The sequence below is a fragment of the Mytilus californianus genome, unplaced genomic scaffold (assembly GCF_021869535.1).
Source record: "Mytilus californianus isolate M0D057914Y unplaced genomic scaffold, xbMytCali1.0.p SCAF_4, whole genome shotgun sequence".
NCBI lineage: Eukaryota > Metazoa > Mollusca > Bivalvia > Mytilida > Mytilidae > Mytilus > Mytilus californianus.
Window position 1 is genome coordinate 81,673,539 of NW_026262690.1, and position 27,750 is coordinate 81,701,288.

Consider the following 27,750-nt stretch of genomic DNA (forward strand, 5'->3'; position numbering starts at 1 on the left):
TTCTGAAAATCCGTATTAGCCCTACGAGGACATTACTAACTTTAACAGTTTTAATTTTTGAACACTATTTCAATCGACGTGCATTTAACAACTAAATGTAAAATAGAAATGAGGAGATGTGGTAAGATTGCCAATTAAACAACTATACACCAGAGACCAATTTCAAAGACGAAGACTTAAACAAATACAGGCCAATTAGGAAACCCCGCAGCGTATAATAAGCTTTTAAGGGCCACAGCATGAAAATATTTGAACTATTTAAAAGAGAAAACCAACGACAATCACTGGATTACAGACTCCTGTCTTTGGACACGGACATCAAGAATACGGTTGTGTCAAATATGTTAAATATATATTCAACTGTACATCATTAGAACAAATGGTAAAAACAGTTCGAAAAGTATTCAATATCAGATAGGCACGAAACAGGTCATTAAATGCCTTTATTCGCATGCCATCTCATCAGTTTAACACTAGCCTACTTTAAGCAAGATGTTGCAAGATAAACCCTTCATATTGAAACGGGTTTACTGAATATCGGCGACGAAAAGAAGAAAATAGGTTTATTAGTTTACATTTACTTTTTAAAGGAAACTGAAACCTCCACCTTGCCTATCTACAAAATAAATGCAAAAACGTTGTAACACATATTATGAAATATATAATATACCGTACGCAGGACACGTTTTTCTAAAATACCCTTGAACAGGTTTGCTCGATACCAATAGAGTTGATAACCAAATTAATGGGAACAAATGAGAGCAAAAGGACCAAAATTGTTTTAAAAAATAACCCAAAACAGTTTTTGGTAAATTTGGCCTGAGAGAATTGCAACGTTATTAATTATATAATATATAAACTAGAAGTGTACAGATAAATGAAACCAGTAAAATACAACTATCAACAAGACAATGATAATACCAACCTACATAAGAAATCAGAGACTGCACATACTAGGAAAAGCGGGGTCAATATGTACTAGCTATTATTCCTTTCATTTAGAGGGCAGTCATATTGTTCCTTGATAACCTATTCCAGAAGCAAATAGGTCTTGCATTTTAAAACCTGAACAAGTTGACAAGTAATAAACAGGTTATTCAAGATTAAAAAGTGAAAGAACCCTATCGGGTATTCACACAAAAATAAATGAGATAATTTGAAGGGCTGGCATACTGACCAGGTTTTAAATGGCACAACTGCAAAAGCAAAATAACACTAAAAGTAGACATTGGCACTTCTGCTCTCGCTTAATAAAGTTGAACACTCCTAATTCCCATTCGAACAAAATTTTAAGACAAATTGAAAAAAAGGTCACTTTTAAATATTTATTACTTTTATCAAGCCATTGAATTTTTTTTTATGTCATGCGTTTTTCTCTCAGTCGAAAACATTGACTTCTTAGTGGAAGATGGTGAAAGATTAGACCTTATATTTAAACTGATTTTACTGAATGTCGGTTATGAAAAGGAAATTAGTTAATCTAATTCACAAATGCACTTTATTTTCTTTCAAAACATATAAATTTGACAACTTTATATTTTCTTCCAAAACATTTAATGGGTTTTGAATTGCGTTTATAGTAGCTTTTACTATATTTTTTGATGTCATGCTCTTTTCTCTGAGTTGAAATTATTGACCTCTTATTGGAAGATGGTGAAAGGTTAGCCCTTATATTGGAACTGATTTTACTGAATGTCTGTTATGAAGGGAAATCAGTTAATCTAATATACAATATGCACTTTATTTTATTCCAAAGCATGATTTTGACAAGCAGTTATTAAGTTCGGAAATGTCATGAGATTCACTACTTAAGTTATAAGTTCAAGTTATGTATTTTCATCTGAATAATTGGGTCTTGCAGTCCTTCTTTTGATTGGCAAACAATAGTTCAAGTTTTCAATATATCATCAGCCAACATTATTTTACTCCTTTTTCACCAAACGAATGTTTGTATGGAGTCTTTTCCAAATATATAAACCTTAAATGGGTTTTGAATTGGGTTTATTGTAGCTTTTTTAATATATTGCATAAATATCAATATTTATTGATTTGAAACATACAATGTATTTAATCATTCAATACGACAGTTTAATTAACAATTGTTAATGAAACATGTATGGTGATACATTAAAATGATTCAGTTGAAAATAATACATTTATTTAGAATGCAAGACTATCTATCAAACTTTATTTATAATGAATTCAAAAGAGATGGAAAAAATAGTATTTTAGATTAATACAACTAAACAGGTGACTTGATAAATATAATTCAAAGTTGTTACTTAGTAAGTTAGAGTGTACTTAATTAAAGCTTTCCTTGTATTTTTGTTTTCTAAAAATCAATTACACCGACTTCAAAAATAGTATCACTATGTTTAATCAACAGTATTATCAAAATTCATGTATTCATTATTTGAATTACCGGATAGGAAGTGAGGATGTGAAGAACATATTTGATTGAAAATAGAACTTGTACAAAATGATATGATTTTGCGTTAAAGGGGAATTAGCTACGAGATATACAAAAACAAAATAAAAATATGATTTTATTTTATTCATTTATTAAAGAAAGTGAAATAGCGAATTAAAAATTCGCTTTCAGCAGCCAGTTTGGTTCAATTTTGTCAGAATAAGCTAAGAAACATCGCTGATGAATTATTCACTTGCAAGTGAATAATTCGAACTCATTGCACCCGTACTCATGTGACCTTCTATTTAACCCCTTATCTAGAGATGGGTTACGTTCAGCTAGTAAAGGAAAAAGAATGTCAACATTGAAAGTGAAACACGGGTAAAACATTTGGTTGACTGATTCAATCCACAAAAACTAATTCTTATACAGGTACATATTTGTTTAACCTATAATATAAAAAACCAAACAGACCTAGAAAAATCCAATTACACGTGTTTGCTATCTATTTATATCTATATTTATGTTTATAGCAGATTATACGATCGTCCGCAGTCTTCGGAGATCACCTCGATGGTTAATAAGATGGCTCCAAGACTAAAATACACACGAAAATTTGATACATATTATCGAGTCCATTCATCGTTAGTTGTTTATTTTAGACTTATTTAGATTTTGAATATACGTTTTAGTATGTTATAAATCAAATATGAGAATTTGAGTCTAATCGGTGAACATGAATTTGAAGCTAATGTCCCTTTAATATGGCTGAAACGTATCTATAAAGTTTGACTGTATACCTTTAATGAGAAAAACGGTGTCACTTGTGTGAAAGGAACTGCTTACCCGTTCAAGTACTTGAGTTTGGTCCCAGTTTTTTGCGGGTTTTACGGTGCTCAATAGTTTTAGTTTTCAGTATAGTTTTTGTAACTCTTTGTATCCTTCCGTCCTTTTTCTGTTTGACATGAGGTTGTCAATTTTTCTCCGACTTTTAAAAAAAATAATTTATATATTCATAAGCTCATGATTCGTATGTGTTTCAGTACTTACATGATTCATAACATGCTTTTCTTAAATTCTCCGTTGTTATACTAAGGAATTGTTCAGGATTTAAGGTTTCATCCCCCCAGGAAGAGTTGACCTTGGCTATGATTTGCGCTTCAACTTAGTACTTTATGTTACCTTTTAAAGGAGTTGATTCACTAACTCACAATTTTGGCCCTGAAAATCTGAAAATTTTCATTGTGATAATGTAGTGAACATTTGATTAAAACATATGTTAAAATGTCCAATTGTTCAGTTAAAACATATTTTCACCAATTGCGTCATTAATGACGTATTTATGACGTCATAATGAAAAAACGAATTTCGTAAAAACCTGATTTTTTGCAGAATTCTGCAATATTTATGACAGTTTTCTGAAAAATTAACAGTGGCGCCAGACTTCGACAACAAATATTTTTGCTGAAATATTTTCTATAAAGCATATTCATTTCTTTTCAACAAAAAAATTCAATGGGGTGGCCCCACATACAAAATCATGAAAAAAGGTGCAAATAGTTGACAAATTTGTAGAAAATTTGTCGAAAATGAAATCTATTCCTATTTCCGGCTCATATATTTATAATAATGAAGCAGATATACAATTTTCGTATTATACCTTTGAATATCATACATTTAGCAATACATACTAATCAGATTTACTTTGATAATCAAAGTTAATAAAAAAAAAACTTTTTCATGGCCTTTTTTGGGTTTTTTGGCTCTGCTCCTTTGTCTTATTTGAACGTCGCTGATGAGTCTTTTATGGTCGAAACGCGCATTTGGTGTACATATTTGTAAACCTGGTATCATTGATGAGTGTTTTTGGTCTGTTAAGGTCTCTTTGTAGTCATATACAAATGTAGCTCCTCATCTATTTAAGTACTACTATATCCTGCGCCTTCAAATTTTTAAGTTTGAGCTTTCTTGATGAAGGTAAATGCAGACTAGCGCTGCTGACGTACGACATATATAAAGTGTTACTTTTACTTACACTGAAAAGTTGAGATAACAAGTTGAGATATATACCTTGTTTATTATTTTTTAATAGGTTTCACATAAAATTTTAAGTTAAAGAAAATAAAGTCAAATGCAAAGTATATTTAATCAGATGTTTTTAAAATCAATATCGAATTTTCAAATGGCTGTTCTGTCTAATTATGAGGCTTACTAAACTTCCCAAATCACCAAGAACATGCAGTATAGCTTAAAGTATTTCCTTACCTCTGGTTTAAATTTATATTGCACCCTGTAGACATTGTTGCATTTTCAATACAGAATAGAAGTACACAAACATAGATAAGAATGAGAAGTGAAGATAATCCATTTACTATATTTCTTAAAAAAGTATACGTAGCTCAACAAATTGAGACGATAGTAGAATAGTTCAAATTTCATAAATCGATTCAGACAATAAATCAATGTAACAAACACAAACTGAGGGAAAAACATGAATTTTGAAAGGAGCGAAATCAGGTGCGTCGACAGGGTAAGTGTCTCCTGCTTAACACGGTCCGTTTCCATTATTACCAAGAACAAACTTATTGCATGCGGTAATTTGCAGTTTTGGCAACAGAAGTATGTATTTTCATATATATATTTGATGATTGACTTCAACTTCAAAGTAAAAATCCTAAGAAAAAAACCCCGATAAAACAGAGTGTGCGTTTTTTCATACCTGATAAATATACATTTATTGAGATTTGGGGTATATGTCAATGAACAGAATCCCATGAAGCGGGTTAACAAAAGACATTAAGAGGTAAACTAAAGATGTTAGTAAACATGTTAAGCTCTAAATCATCGCGAATAGAAAGACGTTTTGAATTTACTTTAGATTCAATATCAACATTAATTATCATTGTATGACATTGAATTTGTTTATCCTACATGTATGTGAAATACATGTTCAATACACTAGTAAATAAATTTCAGTCCGAAACGGTCATTTTGAACTTAACATCATCTGAAAAGTCTGAACAATTAATTATTAAGTTATGTTCAGCCTTTCAGTAAATTGGCAGACTTATCTACTGCGTATTGTTCAGTAACTTTTCAGACAGTTCAGTATGTTGTTGATGTGTACAGGTGAATAACAACTACTGAACAATCCAAACATAGTCTGAGCAGATCTTGACTGCAAGCGTATTGTCTGAACAGTACTAAATTTACCTCGGTGAAAAAGTCTGACAATTTACTGAAAGACTGAAAATGACATGATAATAAATGATAGTTCAGTCTTTTAAGAGCTGTTTAGATCAAAATGACCGTTTCAGATAATAATTGGTTTACTATATATCATGAATTAGTTCGTTTGGATTTTTTTATACGAATCATAATACTATTTTCCGTCGCGGTTCAATGCAAACTATGTACCACTGAGACCACTGCCGTCAATCTATCAATTATAAATGATAATCGTTGAAAGGAGTCTCATAATCAATCATGTAGAGCTTCCAAACATTTGGCTCTGCAGTTTAAGTGAAGTGCATTGCGTCATGAGGTGTGTACGATCAGCTTCCCACGAAATTAATGTCCGCAAAATTAACGATGTTTACTCGCAAATGTGATGCACCAAGTTGAAGTTCATCCCACATCTCCTTTCATCCATACCGGTATTATTATGCATAATTAATAAAGTGTATAGCAATTATCATAAAAAACTTTTATAAAATGACTATAATCTAATTGGTAAAGACGTTGCGCTCGATGTTGGTACCAGTGAGCGTCACATGACGTTCTTTATGATACGTCGATTTTGACATTTGAAGCGTTCAAGCTCATATTTATTAAGCTTGATTAACCGTGATAAATTTGTTAATCTGATTTCGGTTTGTCGGAATAATACACATGTTTTAGTAATAAAACTTAAAATGGTCGTATATATATTTTCTCTCTCAGTTCTATGTGTTATCATTTCGCGATGCTTTCTTTGTTGCAAATTAAAAGATCTTGGCTAGTAAAATATTTGGAAGTCAAGTTTTTAACATTTTTCGTATTCACTTGATAAGGGACTTTCCGTTTTGAATTTTCCTTGGAGTTTCGGTATTTTTGTTGTTTTACTTTTTACCAATTTCGTAATCAGATGAACAAAAATCGAAAATTAAACTTATAATCTTATTTTCAATCCAGTGGGATAACCAGATTTTGTGTTAATATATTTAAGTTTGTATGAGCTAGGGAGTCCACAATGCAGAAAACAGTAGCTAGAAATTAAAATAGATTCGCTAAAATCTCATCAAAGATACCTAGCTTATTATCAGGTACGCCTGACGCGAATTCATGAGACTTGTCAATGGCGCTCAGATCAAATAATCAAATATTAAGTAGATGGGCATACGAAACTGAAATTTTGAAAGATGTGGATAATACCATAGCTTTTCGAATAATTCAACCTATAATCACAGATACCAGAATTAAAAAACAGCATTTTTACAGAAAAACGGAAACGAAATTATAATCCTTATCTATGTTTATACATTTAATCATTTTACACACATCACATACAATACCATAATGTATGCTAAGCTGTATTTTCCATAATTTTAAGTATAAATAATATCTTATAAGTACATTGACAATATAAGATAAATTTAATTCACATCGGATAAAAATACAAACATATGTTAAGTTAAGCCTCTTTATATTGTACTGAGATGTGTTACATTTATTTCACGTTATTTTTTTTGGAGTTTGAGAAAAGCAGAACATGTACGCCTTCGGTTTATTTGTTTTAACAACGATTATCTTAATTGAAGGCAGCACTAAGACAGTAAGATCATGTTTAACTTTTCATTGTGTTTTCTCTTTTATTTTTTTTTTTTATTAGTTAAACCAAAAGAAAAACTTTTAATTCTAAATTCGTGTGAGTTTAGGGAATGATTCACAAGTTTCTTGAAATTTCACTTTCATTTATTTTACTCATTTCAAATGTAATACCATACCCGATTGATCGCTATACCTATTTTACATTTGATATCTTACATGTACCTGATTGATCATTTCGCTTACTTTATATTTGACACAGACAGATCCACTATTCGCTTTTGCTGGAGGTTTCCTGCTCGAGGGTATCACCAGCCCAATCAGCACATCTGTGTTGACATGAGTTATCATTGATACTGTCATATTTATGATTCAACTATTTACAAAGCTTTGAGTTGTTCGAAATACTTAGAATTTGATCTACGCAGTTTTTCTCAAAACCTTTAGGAAATTAAAATCCTAAATGCTCTTCAACTTCGTACTTTATTCGACCTTAAACTTTTTGTATTCGAACGATACTGATGAGTCTTGTGTAAACGGAACGCGCATCTGGCTTACAAAATTATATCTGTGATGATTTTTTCCCTCTTATTTCACATTTGATAACATACCAGAAACAGTGAATCCATTCATTTACGTGGACACAATTTTTCGTGGATTTAAGAAATCATTTACTTCCATGGATACTTGATTTCGTTTTTTTTTCACGAAGTCCTCAATATGTATATAGCAAATATGTAGTACGTTGAATATTTAGAATCCGGATTCACCATAAGCTACGAAATCCACAATTATTAGTACCCCCCCCCCCCCCACCCCGAATTCATGTAGATCTTCTTACTTTTTTCATATTGGATCTACTGGCCGGATTTTGCTATATCTTTGGTTCTTATGATTATATCAGTTGCTCGTTACCGTATCTTTCCACGAATATTACTGAAGAGAATACATTTTCGAAATGCAGTTCTGCTGCTGTAAAATGAGTTCCTTATAAAGTTATTTCTACCGCTAAGTTGATACCTCTGGTAAATATTACCAGCCCAGTAGCTGAGTACTTCAGTAATTGCATAAAAAAAACGGATACTGTATTATTAACATTTGTTCGTATAAATCCCAGAAAACAATTGGAAAATTAGGGATGGATCATTCTCATTCATAGCTCTGATTCCTTTCCAGGTTTGGTTTCTAGACGTGTTGGTTTTATATCAGCTTTCGGTTAATTTACGTTTGATCATTTACGAAAAAGAAGATTTAAGAAAATTACAAATCCGTCCTTTTCTTCTTTGGTATTAATTTTAAAAAAGTCGATGGAAATCTTGCGTCTTCATACAGGAAATATAACCTTCAAGAAAATCCGGATAAAGAACGATACAAGGCTTGTTGTCAAAATATTTGAATCATTTTTTTTTTCAAAGTTCGTACCACAGTTATTTCTACATTAAGTAATGGCCTTCAAAATATTGTATAAGATAAATTCAACACGCGATGTCAATTAGATGTGGACTTTTATAAATTCTAAAGATCTACTGCAAAATCTACAATTACAATCTTGTCAATTTTGCAGTTATATCAAAATATATGATTTTTCTACGCTTTACACTACTATTCCACATGCTCAATTGAAAGATCGAATACATCGTCTCATTAAATAGTGCCTGTTTTATAAAAATTGAAATCGTAGATAAACAATTATTGTTTCATGAAGGAAAAAAAATGGAAAACATAGTCCTTAAAGAGCAATAGCTCCAATAAGAAGTCGTCGGACGATTTCCTCTATATTGTCTCAATTGTAGATCTTGTCTTGTTGATCATTTTTGCTTTTTATAGGTTGCACTTTGTAAATACAGCTGTTTCGCAAACCACGCCTCCTTTGGGGAGATATATAATATTCATAGATAATTAATTCTGTTTACGTACTGGTTCCCAGATATGATCTCTATGTTTCATCTCGTAGAGACATAACTTGGGAATGTTACCAGTAAATATACATATGCATATCGGTCAAATTGAAATCTGTGGAAACCATAAAGTCAAGGTAGGGGTAGTAAAGAATTTTAGTGTAAGTTTAAACTCTTAGAAGTTCGGGGCATATAAACGTTGAAAATATGCCGCACAGCCCTATATTTTGACCTTTGAAAAAATAGTAGTGCATATGAACTTTCCATTCTAGGATATAATTTTTTTCAAAACTTCATAGTAAAAGTGGTATAGTTTTAGCCGTAAAAGGAGTTCCTATGGGAAATTGCATTGTCGATATTTACAGAAATGCAACCTTAAGTTTCTGTCTATCTAATACGTTACGCTCGTGTATATTCACACGTTACGGAATTCATAAGCAGGGGTGTGGTTCTTACACAAGATCTTCTTCAACGCATTTATGTGGTAGAACGATTGAAATCGACTCTACGTTATTGGACACCATCACTAATTGTTTGACCGAAACAATATATATGTGCCTTAACTATTAGTGCCATGTTTTTTCATTTTTTTTTTAATCTTTAGTTTCAAAAATAGTCGTCTAATCTAGAATTTTACATATCAGAAGCAAATCGGAAGATCTAAGTATAAACTATCATTCTTCATTTTGAAAAAAAAATCCGCTGTGAAATGACAAAAAAAAAAAACACACACACAAAAAAACCCCAAAACATCTCATTCCTACCATCAAAATATATTAATTGATCGTTACAACAACCTTGATTGTTAGTAAATAGTTTATGCTCTTGAACATTTACTGCTAAATGTACAGTCTTTATGGGCCTATCGCAAACATTGAACCAGTGTTCCAGTCGTTTTCGTTGATTGCTGTCTAACCATAAATGTCTTTGTTTTATGTTAAAAGCAGACATTAGGTCGTTTGGTTCCTCCGCTGAATTGTTTGTTTATAACAAATTTTGGTATTCTAGGGCCTTTTAAAGCTTACAAAACAGTATGGGTTTTGCGAATTGTTAAAGGCAATATAGTGACCTGTAGTTGTGTTATATGTAATCAAACAACATCACTTTAATTTCCTAAAATTTCTTGTTTTTCCCAATGAAGAAAATATAGTTGGTGCAATCGTTGTTGTCCGTAACACATTTCAATCGCATATTCGCAGTAACTTCCATTCATATTTCCTTAATATATAACACTTAGCTAGGCAATACCGTGTGAAACGCTTTCAGTATCTTAGATCTTAGGTTAACTTATTATCATTACGACTTTGTCGATACTTCTGTTGAACAATTGTTAATCATCGCTATATTGACCTACTGTTACAATTTACACGAGTCATTTGTCAATTTCTGTTGAAATGTTAATACAAAAATACTTATATGATTATAATTGCGATAAGACTTATGTGTTACCGGCTGTTGTCCTAATGAATAAGTGACTGTGTGAATATATGACAACTGCTGACATGAATTCCATCTTATGTGTAACTTTCAAGCGGACTTACTGTCCTCTTGGAATAGTTAGTTTGTTAGAATAAGAACTGTTAATAAGCATAAAATGTCAGTGGAAAATAATTTGTTTTAATTTGAAAACTAATTCATTTTAAAAATTGAGAAAAATCATGCTGAAATATCATTATTCGAATAAATTTGAGAGGAGTAAGATTAAACTTTCATATTAGATGACAACACATTAATTCGATGCAAACTCAAAACAGCTGATAGGATTGAATTAAAAGGAGTCTGTTTATAAGCAGTACTAATTGAAATGTGATCCTCGCGAATATGCAACACGACCAAGATCTGCTGTTAGGAGTATCAATAATCAAGTTAGCAGACAGATATCGAAATCCTCATAGAAAGAATACGTTTTTATCGGGTTGGGGGATATTTTGTTATAAATAGTTTCCAATTGAATAAAAGGAGATGAGAGGCAAAAGTCAACGAGAGAACAATCCAACCAATGACATGAAGACATTTCGAGGTTAACATTTAGTCTTCAACAAAAGACGTGTGTCTATATCATTTATCAAGCTTCAAATCTGAAAAAGTTGAAAATCATTCAACAGAGACTATCGAGGATCTGCAATCAACACCAAATTCTCTAAAAGCAAAAAAAAAAACAAAAAACAAAACAAAAACCAAAAAATAAAAAGAAATAAAGATATAAAAAAAAGACAAGGAATGGCGAGGTTTTCTTTTTTTATTAGATTTCACCCCTCTTTAACATGTTTACTTGTTTTTGTTTATATGTCTTTTTGATTGAGTTAAGCCATTTCAACTGATATTTTATAGTGTGTCTTTCTATGTTGTAATTTTACACTACTATTTCAGGTTAGGGTGAAGGTTGGCGACTGTTAAAACGTTTAAAGCCAATGCATTTGTTTGCACCTGTCCTAAGTCAGGAACCTGTTTTAGTGGTTGTCGTTTGTTGATGTGGTTTTTAAGTGTTTCTAGTTTCTCGTTTTTTATACAGATTAGACCGTTGGTTTTCCTGTTTGAATCGTTTTACACTATTCAATTTGAGGCCCTTTATAGCTTGCTGTTCGGTGTGAGCCAAGGCTCCGTGTTGAAGGCCGTACTTTAACCTATAATTGCTTACTTTTTACACATTGTGACTTGGATGGAGAGTTGTCTCATTAGCACTCATACCACATCTTCTTATTTCTAATTAATCTTGAAAGGGGTTACAATTAAAATTCATTAAACATGTTAAACACTATTCAAACTTTTTAACTCCGCATATCCATGTGCATGTCCTAAGTCAGAAACCTCGTCAGTGTTATTATATAAAATATCTTAAACTTTTTTTCCCGGATTCAATGACAATTTAATCAATTCTTAATTTGTCATTGTAAAACCTTTTTTTTCGCACTCAGCTTTCGAAAGGTTGTATACCTAACATCTTTGTGGTGCGTATTTCAATAACTTAAATCGAAATCATAAAGTCATGGAATAAAAAACAAATAACAGCAGTATACATACAATGATAAAATCGTGATCGAAAAGATTTACTATCAATGTATTATTGATAACTTTGTGGCTCTCTGTTCATGCCCCAAGGGTGACTGGGGAATAGAAATATGGTCACCATTGATCTTCCTCCAACCGACAGTTGAATCCTCGCCAAAGTGGGGCGTCCGTTTGGCTGTTAGGGATGTACAAGTACGCAGCCACTTGCAAGGCTAAATTTCTGTCCCTATCCAATATACCCTCATTTACCCGTGGCTGTCCAAAGTTCTACGTCCTTCATACTGGACTGCCTCTATTACAGGACCAACCTATTGTATTTTTTGTCTCGTCCTTAACATGCATGAAATATTTTCCACTGGACGTTAATCAACCAACAATCAATCAATCTCTGTTCAGGTTGTTGACAAGTGTTACTACAGACATATAAATTCAACCATTTAAGGTAGATTCATGGTATACCACCATCTTGAATTGTACAATCCCTGTACAAAATCGGTTTAGTTATTTGCTCAAATCTGAAAATTTGGAGACAGATTTGCAATTTACTGGTTAGACTGTTTATTTATATAAAGAAAACTTGGTGATTTTGTTGTATAACTCAAAATATTAAAACAAATATCAAATTTTGTGTTTTTAGAATCATTTTTTTCAAATAAACCATTTAAGGGGAGATAACTCTTTAAGAAAAAAATATATACTGGACTGATAGGGAAATTTTTAATTTTTACTTGTAGCAAGAAAACAAGTTCGGTGGCACCATTTTTTCTTTTTATTTTCTTAAAATGTATTATAAAACCTATCTTCTCACAATTTATTTCAAAATTCTATCTCATAGATTTTTTTTAATGCACACAAATGTGTTTTTTCATGAACAATCTAACCAAATTTAAGCAATTTTCAACGACTCATAGCTTGGAAAATAGCACGGTGACCTATACTTTTTATTATAATTTTGAAAAAAGCATAGTAAAATCTTCATTTTGCCAAAGTATAAGAAAATTCTATCTCAAGAAATATATACCTATGATCTACCTTAACGCGATAAATATTCAATTCATTTTTTCGAGTGCGTTCAATTGAATCCATTCAGTTGTCAAATTGGTAGGCATGAAAAAAAAAAATTGTAATCGCATTATCACCAAGAAACCCAATGGTCACATATTCGTAAGTAGAATTAATATCCTTGAATAATAAGTTTTGTCGGATGATTGATTAACAAATATAAGTGAAAAGTAACAAAATATTTCAAATATGTGTTTAGCACGATTAGAAAATTTTCTTTGTTTCACATTTTCTCATATACTTTGAATTCTAATATGAAATATAAAACAGTATAATATGACAAATAGTCAGGACGCTCGGGCTGTGAGATTAACAAAAATGTTTTTCTCATTAAGGAGTAATCGAATAAATCTTTGTTATGAATAGTCAAGTAGTTTCAAAAAGAAATGACAGACATCTATTTCATTTAAGAAGAAGGAATAAGACTTTCTAGCATTTAAAAAAAAACTTTATGCAGTTCATTTAGGAACACGTTTTAGCCTAATATTTGTCGATTTGGCATTGCATAATGTCATGCTTGTCTAAAACTGTTAATGACATAAAACCTATATAAAAAAAAAGAAGATGAGGTATGATTGTCAATGAGACAACTATCCACCAAAGTTCAAAAAGTGGATGTAAAAGGCCCCGACATGAAAAATATGAAACAATTCAATTGAGAAAACCAACGGCCTAATTTATAACAAAACAATTAACGAATACCAAATATGACAGACATGAACCAACGACAACCATTGAACTACAAGCTCCTGACTTAGGACAGGCACATAAAGATTGTGGCTGGGTTAAACATGTTTGTGAGCGCTCAACCCTCCCCCTATCCTCGGACAGTGTTGTTTCAGCACAACATAAGAACAAACTATAAAAATCAGTTGAAAAAGGCTTAACTCATCACATCGATACAAAGCAGAGAAACATCAAACATAAACGCAGACCGGACGTGGCAGGGTATTTATCCATCCCTCAACCCTAACAACAAAAAGGACACTAAGTACAGTTCTGAGAGTATTCACGGTTACTGACAGCTAGTTCAAAGTCAATAACAACTATTTAAAAAAATCATGTATCTAAGACTAAAATATCAATCAGTACACATCCAACATCCAATGGATTTAGAATAAAGACGTCATTAACAGTCAGAGACCATGACCTTGTGCAATGCTAAAATAAATGATCGACAGATTGTAGTACCGTTAAAGTGCATATGTGTATAACAAAATTATTAGTATGATTTTAATTTACTGATAACAAAATCAATATTTATTCCAATAAAAACAATATTCAAAGATCTAATTACAGTGTTGTATTGGTAAACTTTTAGAATAAGTTTATTTAAAGGATTGATAAGTTTACCCGGATCGTATATAAATTGACGGGCTCGGTAAACAACGTCACCGTAAAATTTAGGATGACATAAATACGTTTGATGTGTTCTGAATAAAATTTAATCTGGAAAACATGATTTATTAAAAAGTTTTGTTTGGCTTTGAACAAGTGATTAGAAATTTTGAGCACTCCTAGATTGTTAATTTGTATTGATCGGATGAGTCAGGCCTTTTAAACTTATTTACAGTTTTCTTTTCTTTTGTTTTATTTATATAAGGGGGAGAAAGGGGTGCTTTAAACCCACCAAGTTCTTAATAAGGTTGTTCCAAATCAGAAGCATGTAATTCAGTTGTTGCCGATGATTCCCTTCTGCCGAATATTGCAGTTGGTATATGGTTTTAGCAGTAATCAGGTCACTAGTTTTCTTTTTCAAATTGATTCATATTTTGCCTATTGACGGTCCAAGTTGACTCCTTAGACGATCCCAGATGTCTGCATAGACAGTCCGAGCTGTGTTTTAAATGCAAAGATTGTGTGCTTGTACCAAAACTTGACACTCCCTCGAGTGAAGTTGACTTGAGACGGTATTGGCTGTAGATTGTGGAACTTTTTGATATTTCTGCTCGCAAATATCTCCGTTATCAGATAATTTTTAAAAATGTATGTATCTTTGAATTTCCTGGAGATTAACAGACCACCTACAATAATCTTGTCCTAGTGATAGTTGTTCGTTTGTTGTGCTTTTCTTTTTTAACTTTCAGCAAGAAGATTATCAATAGAAACATTTGTAAGCCGATGAAAGGAACAAATGATTTGAACAATAATCTAACAAATAATATTGATCCCTTAATATATGCAACTGTCTCTTTTTAGAAGCCAGGATGTCGACCGGTTGATCCACGAATCATGTGTATTCATTTTGATGAAAGATGTAAATCGGATTCAGAGTGCAAACCAGGTAAAATACAAAAAAGACAGGAAATGTGCATTTATTTTTTTTTCTAAAATACAATGATAAACCAAAAGTAAACGAAAAATCCATGAGTTGCTGTTCTTCATCAAAAAGTGACAACGACATCTTCATCACGACACAAAACTTTCTCCCTTCACCTCAAAAGAATATTGATCAAAGAAAAAAAAATATAACAAAAATACCGAGCTCCAATTTAAATTCAACAACGGGAAAGTCTTAAAAACCGTCGAAATCAAAACATTAGACTTTCATCAACTTTTTTGCCCTTTGCAATAGAAAATTGAACATATTATAAACCTATCAAATTACATTTAGAGGCAATATTCTGTCAATTATTACCAGGAAAGAATAGATTTGTGAACTATCAAAGTTATTTCAATCTGAAATCTTTGTAATATTCGGGTTAAGTTTTGTCATTATGTATGCAAATAAGTTTGAGTTCATATCAAAGCATTGCGTAAACCCAAATACAGTCTTCTTTGGAATAAGTATTTTTTGCAAATTTCACAGTGGAAAACGGTATTAAAAATGCATAACCATTGTACAATAAATAAACACAATAATATAAAGAGCATGGTATTTGAAGTGAAATCTGAATAATGTGTTATTATCATTATCATATTATTATTATTATTATTATTATTATTATTATTATTATTATTATTATTATTATCATTATTATTATTATTATTATCATTATTATCATTATTATTATTATCATTATTATTATTATTATTATTATTATTATTATTTGCAGGACAGTTATGTTGTGGTATCTCTTGTGGAACGAAATGTATAGGTATGTATTTACGTGTCAAGAAATCCAGCCGGTTGACCAAAATCAATACGTGTACATTATGATGCATCCCGTGATTGAATAAGTCACGTGTCTGTTAGCTGTTTTCATTCCCAGAAAGTTCTCATTGAAATTGATAATCTGCATGCAACTGATCAGATTTATGATTAAACATAAACAAAAAACGAAGACACTTTTTAAGAAGATGTAATATCTTATAAAGAGGGATTGACACCATAAATATATTCATGATTAATTATATAAATTCAGTTTCATAGTTCTATTTATCAGTTATTTAATTGACATCCTTTCTTCTAGTAAAGACGGTTAGGTATTACACGTGATGTGTATGTGTTTTAGGAACGTTTGCTAATTGCTCTTTTTGTAAATGGGATGTTGTGTATTGTGTCTTATTTTTTTTTATATCGTATAATTCTATCTTAATATCTCTGTTGATCAATTTAGAAATTAATAAGGAGATAAAATTCCAACTCATTCATGCAGAACTGACCAATTGTGGCCCTGGCTATTCCTTTCTGGTCCCATTTTATCATAAAGCAGCTTCTCATGTATTCAAGTATAAATACATTCTTGGTTTTCATCTTTTTGGGTTTGAGCGATCTTGATACATTATTGTAAAACTAGAACATAGAATAAAAGGCGGAAGGACAGTAAACATTTACTCAGACAAAAATCAGCGCGTCGTGATCGAAATCATTTCATTCCTCATGAACAGACTGGTATATTCTTTATAACTTAAATTTCATTTTAGAATAAACAATAGTTTCAATAATTGTCATTTGTAACAATTCAAATATAAAGCAATTAAAGGTTCCACAAAATCAAGGATGACCAAAATTCAGCGGTCCCATTGCCGTCAAGGTCTTTTCTGTCAAAAGGTTTTATGTCGCTATTTCGGTTATTTTGGTATGACTTCAGAAATCGGGATCGTTTTTCTCTCTTTTGAAAGGTTGAGATATCAAACAAATTGTCCGAACCCGCAAAATTTTCATATATTTGTCCCATATCAAGAACCTTGTCAGTAGTTTTTGTATGTCATACAGAGGGAAATTTTATTCAAATGAATTTCAAGTGAATTTCACCTCAAACGAGCTTATACGTGAAACTCACGTGAAATCAGTTCATGTGAACTTCATGTGAATCTTATTTGAAACTCACATGAATTTCACGTGAAAATCACTTGAGTTTCACGTGAATTTTAAAAAATAACATCGAAATTTTAAAAATTTAATTAAAATCATGAAAAATACCATTTTTTTTTGCAAAGTTCATGTGAAATTCACGGGAAATTTTCACGTGAGATTCATGTGAATCTCAATTCAAGTGAGCAGAATTTGCCTGTGTTTTTCATAAGGACATTCGTTGTTTTTCTTTATTTGAATAATTGAGCGCTAATAGCAGATCTTTGATATTTGATGTTTCTGTTGTGTATTCTTAACAGTTTTTTTATACTTTACACGATTTTATAGAGATAGATAATTTTATGGAAATATGTTTGTTACTTTTCAGATGTATTTTTTTGTCGTTCCATTTCTGTCATATTGACGTATACTCAACATGTAATTGCATTCCTACAATAATTAATCATCTACAAATGAAACATTTCTGATTCTTTATTTGGGTTTGGCTGTACCTTCTAGATATGAACATCTGTTGCAGTAAAATTCCTATCTATATTATTATTAAAAATGTTTTAATGTAAACAGTTCTCATTTTTTTTATTCTAATATTCTAATATTTCTACAAATAGTGACCAAAAACCTGTGAAATGTCTATGCAATAAATTCTTTGGTTCATTTAGTAAAATTTACAAACAGGCGAACCGATGCATACCTATTATATATGACTAAAGATTTTTTCATGTAAACAGTTCTTATTTTTTTATTCTAATATTCTAATATTTCTACAAATAGTGACCAAAAACCTGTGCAATGTCTATGCAAATAAATTCTTTGGTTCATTTAGTAAAATTTACAAACAGGCGAACCGATGCATACCTATTATATATTTGTCCTTTATTGCAGTTTTACTATTTTAAAAAAGAAAAATGCTACTGACTGAATGTATGCAGCCTGATCAACCGTGTGCAACTTCAAATTTTTTATAATTTTTTTATAATCAACTATCTTAATAAAACAGATAACGCAGTTTCAGAATCAAATGCATTCTGGGTAATATTTTAAAATGTGTATACCAGAACGTTGTGATTGGCTAACAAAAGTCCTAAACAATGGAAATTCAACCAATGGAGTGACGTTGTTTTTATTTTGGGGTCAGAACAATGAAATTACCCATAGTTCTTTAGATTCTGAAACGGCGAAATTACCAGTTTCTCTTTGTATGAAATAAACCTCGTATGTAACTGTATTTTTCAAGATGTATGCCGGCTTACCAAAGATGAAGGACCCTGCGAAGCTCTCATACCTCGATACTATTTTGATTCCGACACTTACAAGTGTAGGAAATTTACCTATGGAGGATGTAAAGGAAATGCTAACAATTTCAAAACTAAAAAGGAATGCAATAAGGAATGCAAAAAGTCAGGTATGTTTCTCTATAGTAACGCTGTTATTGAGGAAAGCCACATTTTTATACATATGTATCTCAGCAGCACATGTATATTTGTATTTCATTTCATACAAACGTGTATCTAAAGAGCAGCACAGGTATATTTGCATATCTTTATAGTTTAGGAGCCGATGAATGTTGACGATATGAAGCAATATGTCAAGTGATTTGGGAACTTGGTACGTTGTATAATCTACAATGTTCCATCAAGTTGCTGAATATATGCAATAATTTTTTGAATGGATAATGGTGACTGGTAGAACACAATTAACCTCTCGTTGATATGGAGGTTTATTTCATGTTCAAACCGCAAAGTGTTACCAATGTCCAATTTTCAGTCTTCTCGGCCATCCGTCGTTCTCACATCATACGGTTGTAAGGACTATAGTTATGTCTGTAAACACCCATTTTATATTGGAACAAAACTGTTCAGTGTTTGGTACGTTCTCCCAGTTAAGAGAACGGACAGCTAAAGGGTTTATGTATAAATTGTTTTGATATGTTTCTAGGGAAAATATTTCTCGCGTACCGGCCTCACCTTATTTTTCTTTTGGCTGTTTACGTCACTGGAACACATCAAATACCCGTATATATATAACCAGCTTGCTCAGAGAGTGTGGAACAAATATCAACAAAGTCGACAAATAAGAAGCAACAAAGACTCTGATGAATTCAAATCAATTAGCAAATTTAAACGGATCTTAATCCGATAAAAACATTTAATGCAAATACGTCGAGCAAACCGCACATTTTTGTACAAAAATAAAGAAAACCACACTTTTATGTACAAAAACCATGATAACCGCACATTTATGTACAAAAATCAAGAAAACCACACGTTAATGTACAAAAATCAAGAAAAACGCACATTAATGTACAAAAATCAAGGAATCATACATTTATGTACAAAAATCAAGAAAAACGCACATTTATGTACAAAAATCAAGAAAACCACACATGTATGTAATAAAATCAAGAAAATCGATTCTAAATAATGCTTATAAAATAGCTGGACTTTTTAACGACTAATATGTTTTGTAAAAAAAATTCCTATTAGTATTTTTAACCTAAACAGACATATTTTTTTAATCGAAATATTTACACAAAAACAGTATTTTTCAAATGAAATTACAATGACAATCCACAAAACGAAGTTCTCTTTTGAAAAAAAGACTAGATTTCGGAAAACTGTACTTTGCTAAGAAATACACGAACACTCTACAAATAGGTGACTTGAAGTTAATTTTGTTTTAGATATATGTGCAATAAGAATAATATATTGAAGGACCTATTCTCTCTCTTGGAAATCACAAAGTCATAAGCGTTTTCACATATATTTCTCAATTGTGGCTATCTCACATGCAAATTTAAAATTGTTGTAAAAAGAGAAAGATAAGATACCAAGGGGGCATTAAAAAATCATAAGTTCATGAAAAACAGACAACACCTTATAAGTCTAATAATTGTTATCATTAAAAAGTTATTTCTTTTTTCAGTTTGTACATTAACAAAGGACCCTGGACCTTGCAAAGGAACATTCAGGAAATGGTACTATAACTTAGCAACCGGAAAATGTGAAAAATTTATTTATGGCGGTTGTAAAGGAAACGGGAACAGATTCAATCGTAGAAGAGGTTGCATGAAAATTTGCAGAGGAGTCAGTGTGTATATCTTAATTTTTTAATGATCATAAAATACTTAATAAAATGGTGATCTTTAAGTAATATTGCTTATCAACCATTATTCATAATTAGTTTGTTTTTGGAATACTTGATTTGCTCACAAGTAAAAAAAAAAGAATCAAAAAAGCGTCACAAATTTGCTTCCAAGGCATAGTTCTTTAACTTCGTTCACCATCAAGGATAAAAAATAAAGGTACAACAGTCAAAAATAAATGAACACATATGGAGCTATATAACCGAAAGTTCCATGAAAATATGGTTCATGTACAAAAAGTATGTGTCCTTACAGTATTTCGATTTTCAAGTATAGACAATTCATCAATGTCTTGTATTTAGTGTAGATTTGTCTGGAGCGGCGCACCTTGAGACAACCATTGACATTATTGCACCGGAATTAGTTAATTGAACAAACACGCATTGTGCGCAAACTTGTCGAGTCCCTTGTTTGGAATTTGTTTATGCGCATGCGTTTATGAATTGAAGGAGATTGAACATAACCACGTGGGACATATTGTATGAAGAAATTTGTTTCCTAATAGCCAATTTATACCTGTTAAATAGAACAATTTTGTCCTTCGATTCAGTAAATCATCAACCGTAGTAGTTAACCAATTATTCTTTAACCTGAAATATTGAGCATACAAGCTAATTTTACAACAGCTGATAGTCTTTGTTGATGCTCTTGAACCCTCAGGCTGTTCTATATTTGGCCTTTTAACTCTTTTGATTTGTACATCACGAATAATAAAATTGAGAATGGAAATGGGGAATGTGTCAAAGAGACAACAACCCGACCATAGAACAGACAACAACAGAAGGTCACCAACAGGTCTTCAATGCAGCGAGAAATTCCCGCACCCGGAGGCGTCCTTCAGCTGGCCCCTAAACAAATATATATACTAGTTCAGTGATAATGAACGCCATACTAAACTCCAAATTGTACACAAGAAACTAAAATTAAAAATAATACAAGACTAACAAAGGCTAGAGGCTCCTGACTTGGGAAAGGCGCAAAAATGCGGCGGGGTTAAACATGTTTATGAGATCTCAACCCTCCCCCTATACCTCTAGCCAATGTAGAAAAGTAAACGCATAACAATACACACATTAAAATTCAGTTCAAGAGAAGTCCGAGTCTGATGTCAGAAGATGTAACCAAAGAAAATAAACAAAATGACAATAATACATAAATGACAACAGACTACTAGCAGTTAACTGACATGCCAGCTCCAGACTTCAATTAAACTGATTGAAAGATTATGTCTTCATCATATGAATATCAGGCACAATCCTTCCCGTTAGGGGTTTAGTATCATACCATCATAACATATATGAGAAGAACATAACCCGTGTCATGCCAACAACTGGTTTTTAAATAAATGTGTTTAGTGCCGATGCAAAGACCCTATAAGTGAATCAATATTAACGCCAAAATATGCAATCTTTAATGACCTGACAACAGTATCGTAACTATATCCCTTCTTGATAAGTCTATTTAAAGGTTTTGTTAGTTTCAGAGGTGAATACTGACATTTTTGTGCTTTATAAAGAATATTTCCATAAAAAATTGGATGTGAAATACCTGAACGTATAAGAAGTCTGCATGTTGAGCTATATTTACGAATGATGTCCTTATACCGATGATAAAATTTAGTAAATGTTTTGACTAGTTTGTGATATTGAAAACCCTGGTGTAATAATTTTTCAGTAATACATAAATTTCTCTCGTTAAAATCTAAAACATTGTTACATACACGAGCGAATCGTACAAGTTGAGATATATAAACACCGTAAGATGGTGACAAGGGAACGTCACCATCTAAAAATGGATAATTAACGATAGGAAATGAAAAATCATCTCTTTTATCATATATTTTAGTATTAAGCTTTCCGTTAATGATATAGATATCAAGATCGAGGAAAGGGCAGTGGTCATTGTTAGTATTAGCTTTATTTAAAGTAAGTTCAACAGGATAAATTTCTTTAGTATACATACTGAAGTCGTCATTATTGAGAGCCAAAATATCATCCAAATATCTAAAAGTATTATTAAATTTGTGTATCAGATGTTGTTTCGATGGGTCTTTACTGATTTTTGTCATAAATTGTAACTCATAGCAATACAAAAAAAGGTCCGCAATAAGTGGTGCACAGTTAGTCCCCATTGGAATTCCGATAACCTGACGATATACGGAATCTCCAAAGCGAACAAAAATGTTATCTAGTAAAAATTCAAGGGCATATATAGTATCAAAGCATGTCCAATTGACATAGTTTTTTTGTTTATTGCTACTAAAAAATGACCTAAAAGAGTTTGAACATATATATTCACATTCTGACTTTTTAAATGCCCATTTAATTAAGTGTGTGAATTTTTTCTTAATGAGAATGTGAGGCAATGTGGTATATAGGGTAGAAAAATCAAAACTTTGAACAGATTCAAAATCACCAATATATGCATGCAATAAGTCTTTTATAGACGATACGCGCGCCTGGCGTACAAGATTAAAAGTCTGGTATCTTTGATGATTTTTTTCTGACATAATCAAAATAGTAACAAACGATATTGAAATTAAAGATATGATTGGAATATTTGATTTTATATTTCGCAGTTGATGATAGAATGTGCATGTTTGTGTTGACAAAACTGCATTTGCCCGTTTTGATTGATTGATTGAGTGTTACTTCATTAACCTTAATAGTTTACTGAATTGTATAACAACTTTCTTGATTGAGTCAAAACAAAAAATAAGACTTATCCGAAGCGTTTTCTGATTTTTTTTGTATTTTAGAACCACCACCACCACCATCACCATCACCACCACCGCCGCCACCACCAACTCACCCAAGTGAGTAAGATAATAACTCTACTGTCAATATGTACATGTATTTTCATGCACAATAGTTTCCTACGAGTGCAACCGACTGTATATCGGTCTTTATATGTTTATCAAAATGTAACGGTGAGTAAATTAGATTGTACACTTGTCAACAACAAAAAAAATCCACCAGATAATTTCTTAGATTCTTTTCTTTATTGTGATGCGTTGGTATTTTGTTTTTTATTGTGATGCGTTGGTATTCTTGTTTTTTATTGTGATGCGTTGGTAATCTTGTTTTTTATTGTGATGCGTTGGTATTCTTGTTTTTTTTATGTAATTTCTATTTTAAATGCTCTTTCGTTAATTTAGTTGCGGCGTTTTGTTGATCTAAAGATTTTTTTTATGGTGTCATACAATTAAGCATTCTTGCTAATTTGTATGTGTTTTATATTTATGTTTGTTTTCTTGAGGCCAGTTAACCTAACATCAGATTGAGGTTCATTGTAGGGCTTTATCATGTATATTGTGTTTTTTTGGTCAACTCATTCTTATGTAGCTACTTTTGGCTCCATTGTAGTTTCAAACTTGTGTTATGAGTAGAAACGATGTATATTAATATTTGAGACAGTTACCCAATAACAAAATTGTTGGTTCTTAATACAATTTTAATTCGTTATGTTTGGAAAATCTGCAAACTACAGCAACTATTGCCGCTTATCTATTTCTTTAAGGCGAATATTCGCAATTGTTGTATTGTTTTTTCAATCGTTTTATTTTTGATTTTGATCGTTTTACCATTAAAGTTACAGACATGTCGTTTATATTTGGTAAATTATTTAGAAGATATTTAAAAATCATTTTTATTTTTCAAGTTATGTTGGTGGTATTTCAAATGAAAATATCATATAGGATTACACATTCTAGTGTAAATGTTTCCATAAGGACTAACAGATATACTTATTGTTGAAAGATTAAAAAATAACACGGTATGTTCTCACTTTACAATTTGGTCAGATTCTTTTACTCATATGCATTTGCTTTGCAAATGAATGTTTTTCATTGAATAATTTAACAGTTTTTCCAATTTATTATATTTGATGATAAATTGGAGTTCAAACTTGTGTATCGTTACTTTTGTTGACTAGTATATTTCATTTTTGAAGGAAAATCAAAGCCTGGTTTGTGTCCAAAACCAAGCGGTGCTGGTATTTGTGTAGAAAGATGTAGCGGAGATTCTAATTGCCCAGGATTTCAGAAATGTTGTTCTAACGGATGCGGACACGTTTGTACCAATCCTTCAGGTATCTGATACTTTCTTGCAATCAAAGGCTTTACAAAAACTAGTTTGATAAAAAATTGTGCATCAATGTAACCAGTAGAACAAGAAAAGATCTTAATCTGATAATTACACGACCAATGTATGTTTTCCTTCACAATTCTCCTTAGTAACAGTTGCCAAGGTAAGTGTTAAGTAACAAAGGGAATTGAGAATACGTTTGAGCAAAGCAAATGAACAAATAAACAAAAAAAGAAAATTTAAACCTTTCAATTAGGTTTGCTATACAATTGGAAATGATTGACAAAATGGGAACTTGATTAATGTTCTATTCTTAAATACATAGAACGACGTTGATATTTTATCATTCCAGGAAAATCAAAGCCTGGTTTTTGTCCAAAACCAAGCGGTGCTGGTATTTGTGTAGAAAGATGTAGCGGAGATTCTAATTGCCCTGGATATCAGAAATGTTGTTCTAACGGATGCGGACACGTTTGTACCAATCCTTCAGGTATCTGATACTTTCTTGCAATCAAAGGCTTTAAATGTCATGTCCATGTGCAATTTGTAGATAGTATTTCGATTTAAGCTGGTGGAACGAAATGATAAATGTAAAAGATAAGATGAATTACATGTGATGAAACTGTATGTACATTAATATCAATATGAAAAACTAAGAAAAGATACCAGGCATATAATCTGGTACACCAGATGCGCGTCTCGGCCACACAAGACTCACCAGTGGCACTCGAAAGAAGACAGCTGGATGATCAAATCAAATATAAAGTAAAGTAGTTTTAAATATAGAAAATTAACAAAAATAATGTCTTTTCTAGATGTGGCTATTTATAGTCTACGATCAATACGACGTGATATATGCATTGCGAGATATTATTTTTCTGTGCACGCACATGGTCTCTTAATGTTTAAAGTTGACGTCATTCACTCATTCTATCCACGCGTGTGTCTGTTTTTACTAGGACTCACGACTTATAATTGCGATCGATATATTACCTTAAATTTTAGTTTTTTATGATCTTGTATAGAAAGATTATTTGAATATTGAACATTTATTTCAAATTTTTTTGATGAAAAGTCTTTGATTTTGATATTTTGATTCTGTTGTTTGATATCCAGCGTTTAGGATGTATAAAACTAGTTATAATATTTTTAGTTACGATTTTGTGAAAACAATTTTTAAAGTAATTAACATATTTTTCTGTATTTGCAGGACCATCTCCATCGCCTCCACCTCCCCCACCTCCACCACCACCGTTTCCGCCTCAATCAAGTGAGTGTGATCAATATAACAGAAAAAATATAAACACCAAGATTAAAATGTAAAGGTTGTTGCCAAATACCGATTAAGAATTTCTATTTTCTTTAAATAATGAGTCAAAGAATTGGTCAATTTAGATTTTTTTCATAATGAAGAACAATGAATTAGACTTGACACATTTGAGTGCAAACTCCCTTTTATCGGTTTCAAAAATATGTTTGCCGAATTTGAGAATGTTATAACGCTCAGCTAAGTATTAAGATATAATCATATTGTTATTCAGTCATCAAATATGTATATAAAAATAAGAAGATGTGGTATAAGCCAAGGACACAATTCTCTACCCGAGACCAAATGACATAGAAGTTAACAGCTATAGGACACCGTACGGCCTTCAACAATGAGCAAAAACCCATACCGCATAGTCAGCTATAAAAGCTATATAAACTTCTGTTCATGACAAAAGTAAAACAATTCATACGAGAAAACTAACGGCCTCATTTGTGTAAAAGCAATGAACGAAATACAAATATGATCTACAGCAACAAACGACATCAACTGAATTACAGGATCTTGACTCGGGACAGGCACATACAGAATATGGCGAGGATAAACATGTTAGCGGGCGCTCAACCCTCCCCTAACCTGGGACAGTGGTGTAACAGTACAACATATAAACAAACTATAAAAAGCAGTATGAAAGCGCTACAACTCATCAAATCGTTACAAAGCAGAAAAATAACAAAAACACAGACCTCACGTGACAAGGTATGCATCCAACAACAACAAAGACACTATGTATAGGTCTGAGGGTGCTCGCATTTTTTGACAGCTAGTTCAAAGCCATTAACAACAAGTAAAAAAATCAAATATCTACGACTAAAGAATCAATCAGCACACATCCAACATCCAATGGATTTAGTGTAAAGACGCCATTAACAGTCAGAGAAAAACATGACCTTGTACATTGCCAAAATACAGGTATCGACAGATTGAAAAATGTGAATGTGCATATGTATATGTATAGAACAATGATATTAGTTTGGTTTTATTTTACTCATAACAAAATTAATATTTATTCCAATAAAAACAATACTTAAAGATCTAATTACAGTGTCAAATTGGTAACCTTTAAAAATAATTTTATTCATACATGTTAAAGGATCGATTAGTCAACCTGGATCTTATCTCAGTTTCCGGGATCGCTAAACAACGTCTCCGTAAAAACAAGATGTGCTATCCCGTTTGAAATAAGTTTTCTACAGCCAAACTTACAAACAAAATATGTACATCTATGGAAGAATTTAGTAAATGTTTTGAGTTATTCATGGTACTGTAAATTCAGAAATTATTGCGTGTTTTTAATTAATGCGAATAATGCGACTGGGTGAGTTTAGCAATAATGATAATTCGCATTTTAATATTTGATACATATATCTGTATGCAACTTTTCCAGAAATCGCAATAATTTATATCGCGTTTTTTACCATTCTTCCAAAATCGCAATAATTTGTGAATTTACAATAACGAAATCCCTGACTAAATAATTTACCAGCAATACATAGATTACGTTCATTGAAAACCAAAACGTCACTGCAGACACGGACAAAGCGAACCAGATGTGAAATATAAAAACACTGTAAGATGCTGCCGTAGGATATTTCACTATCCACATATTTTTAATTTATTAGGTATTTAACTTATATATATGTAGAGCACGAAGGATGACTGAAACTCAATTTACTTATTTTTTCATAACAAATTTCACGTGAAAGTAAAAGATTTTATTGATATCATTTCATGATAATTATAAAAAATGAGC

The 27,750-nt window shown here is 31.6% G+C and overlaps 1 protein-coding gene across 1 annotated transcript; it reads left to right on the forward strand.

Moving 5' to 3' along the window:
- The first annotated feature begins 1,650 nt into the window (after window positions 1-1,650).
- On the forward strand, window positions 1,651-27,656 carry LOC127737101 (uncharacterized). The gene is made up of 6 exons (XM_052247634.1): window positions 1,651-1,660; window positions 23,344-23,400; window positions 24,537-24,674; window positions 25,023-25,160; window positions 25,881-25,940; window positions 27,643-27,656. Exons 1-6 carry the CDS (start codon window positions 1,651-1,653, stop codon window positions 27,654-27,656), a joined length of 417 nt encoding a protein of 138 aa, XP_052103594.1.
- The last annotated feature ends 94 nt before the right edge of the window (window positions 27,657-27,750 follow it).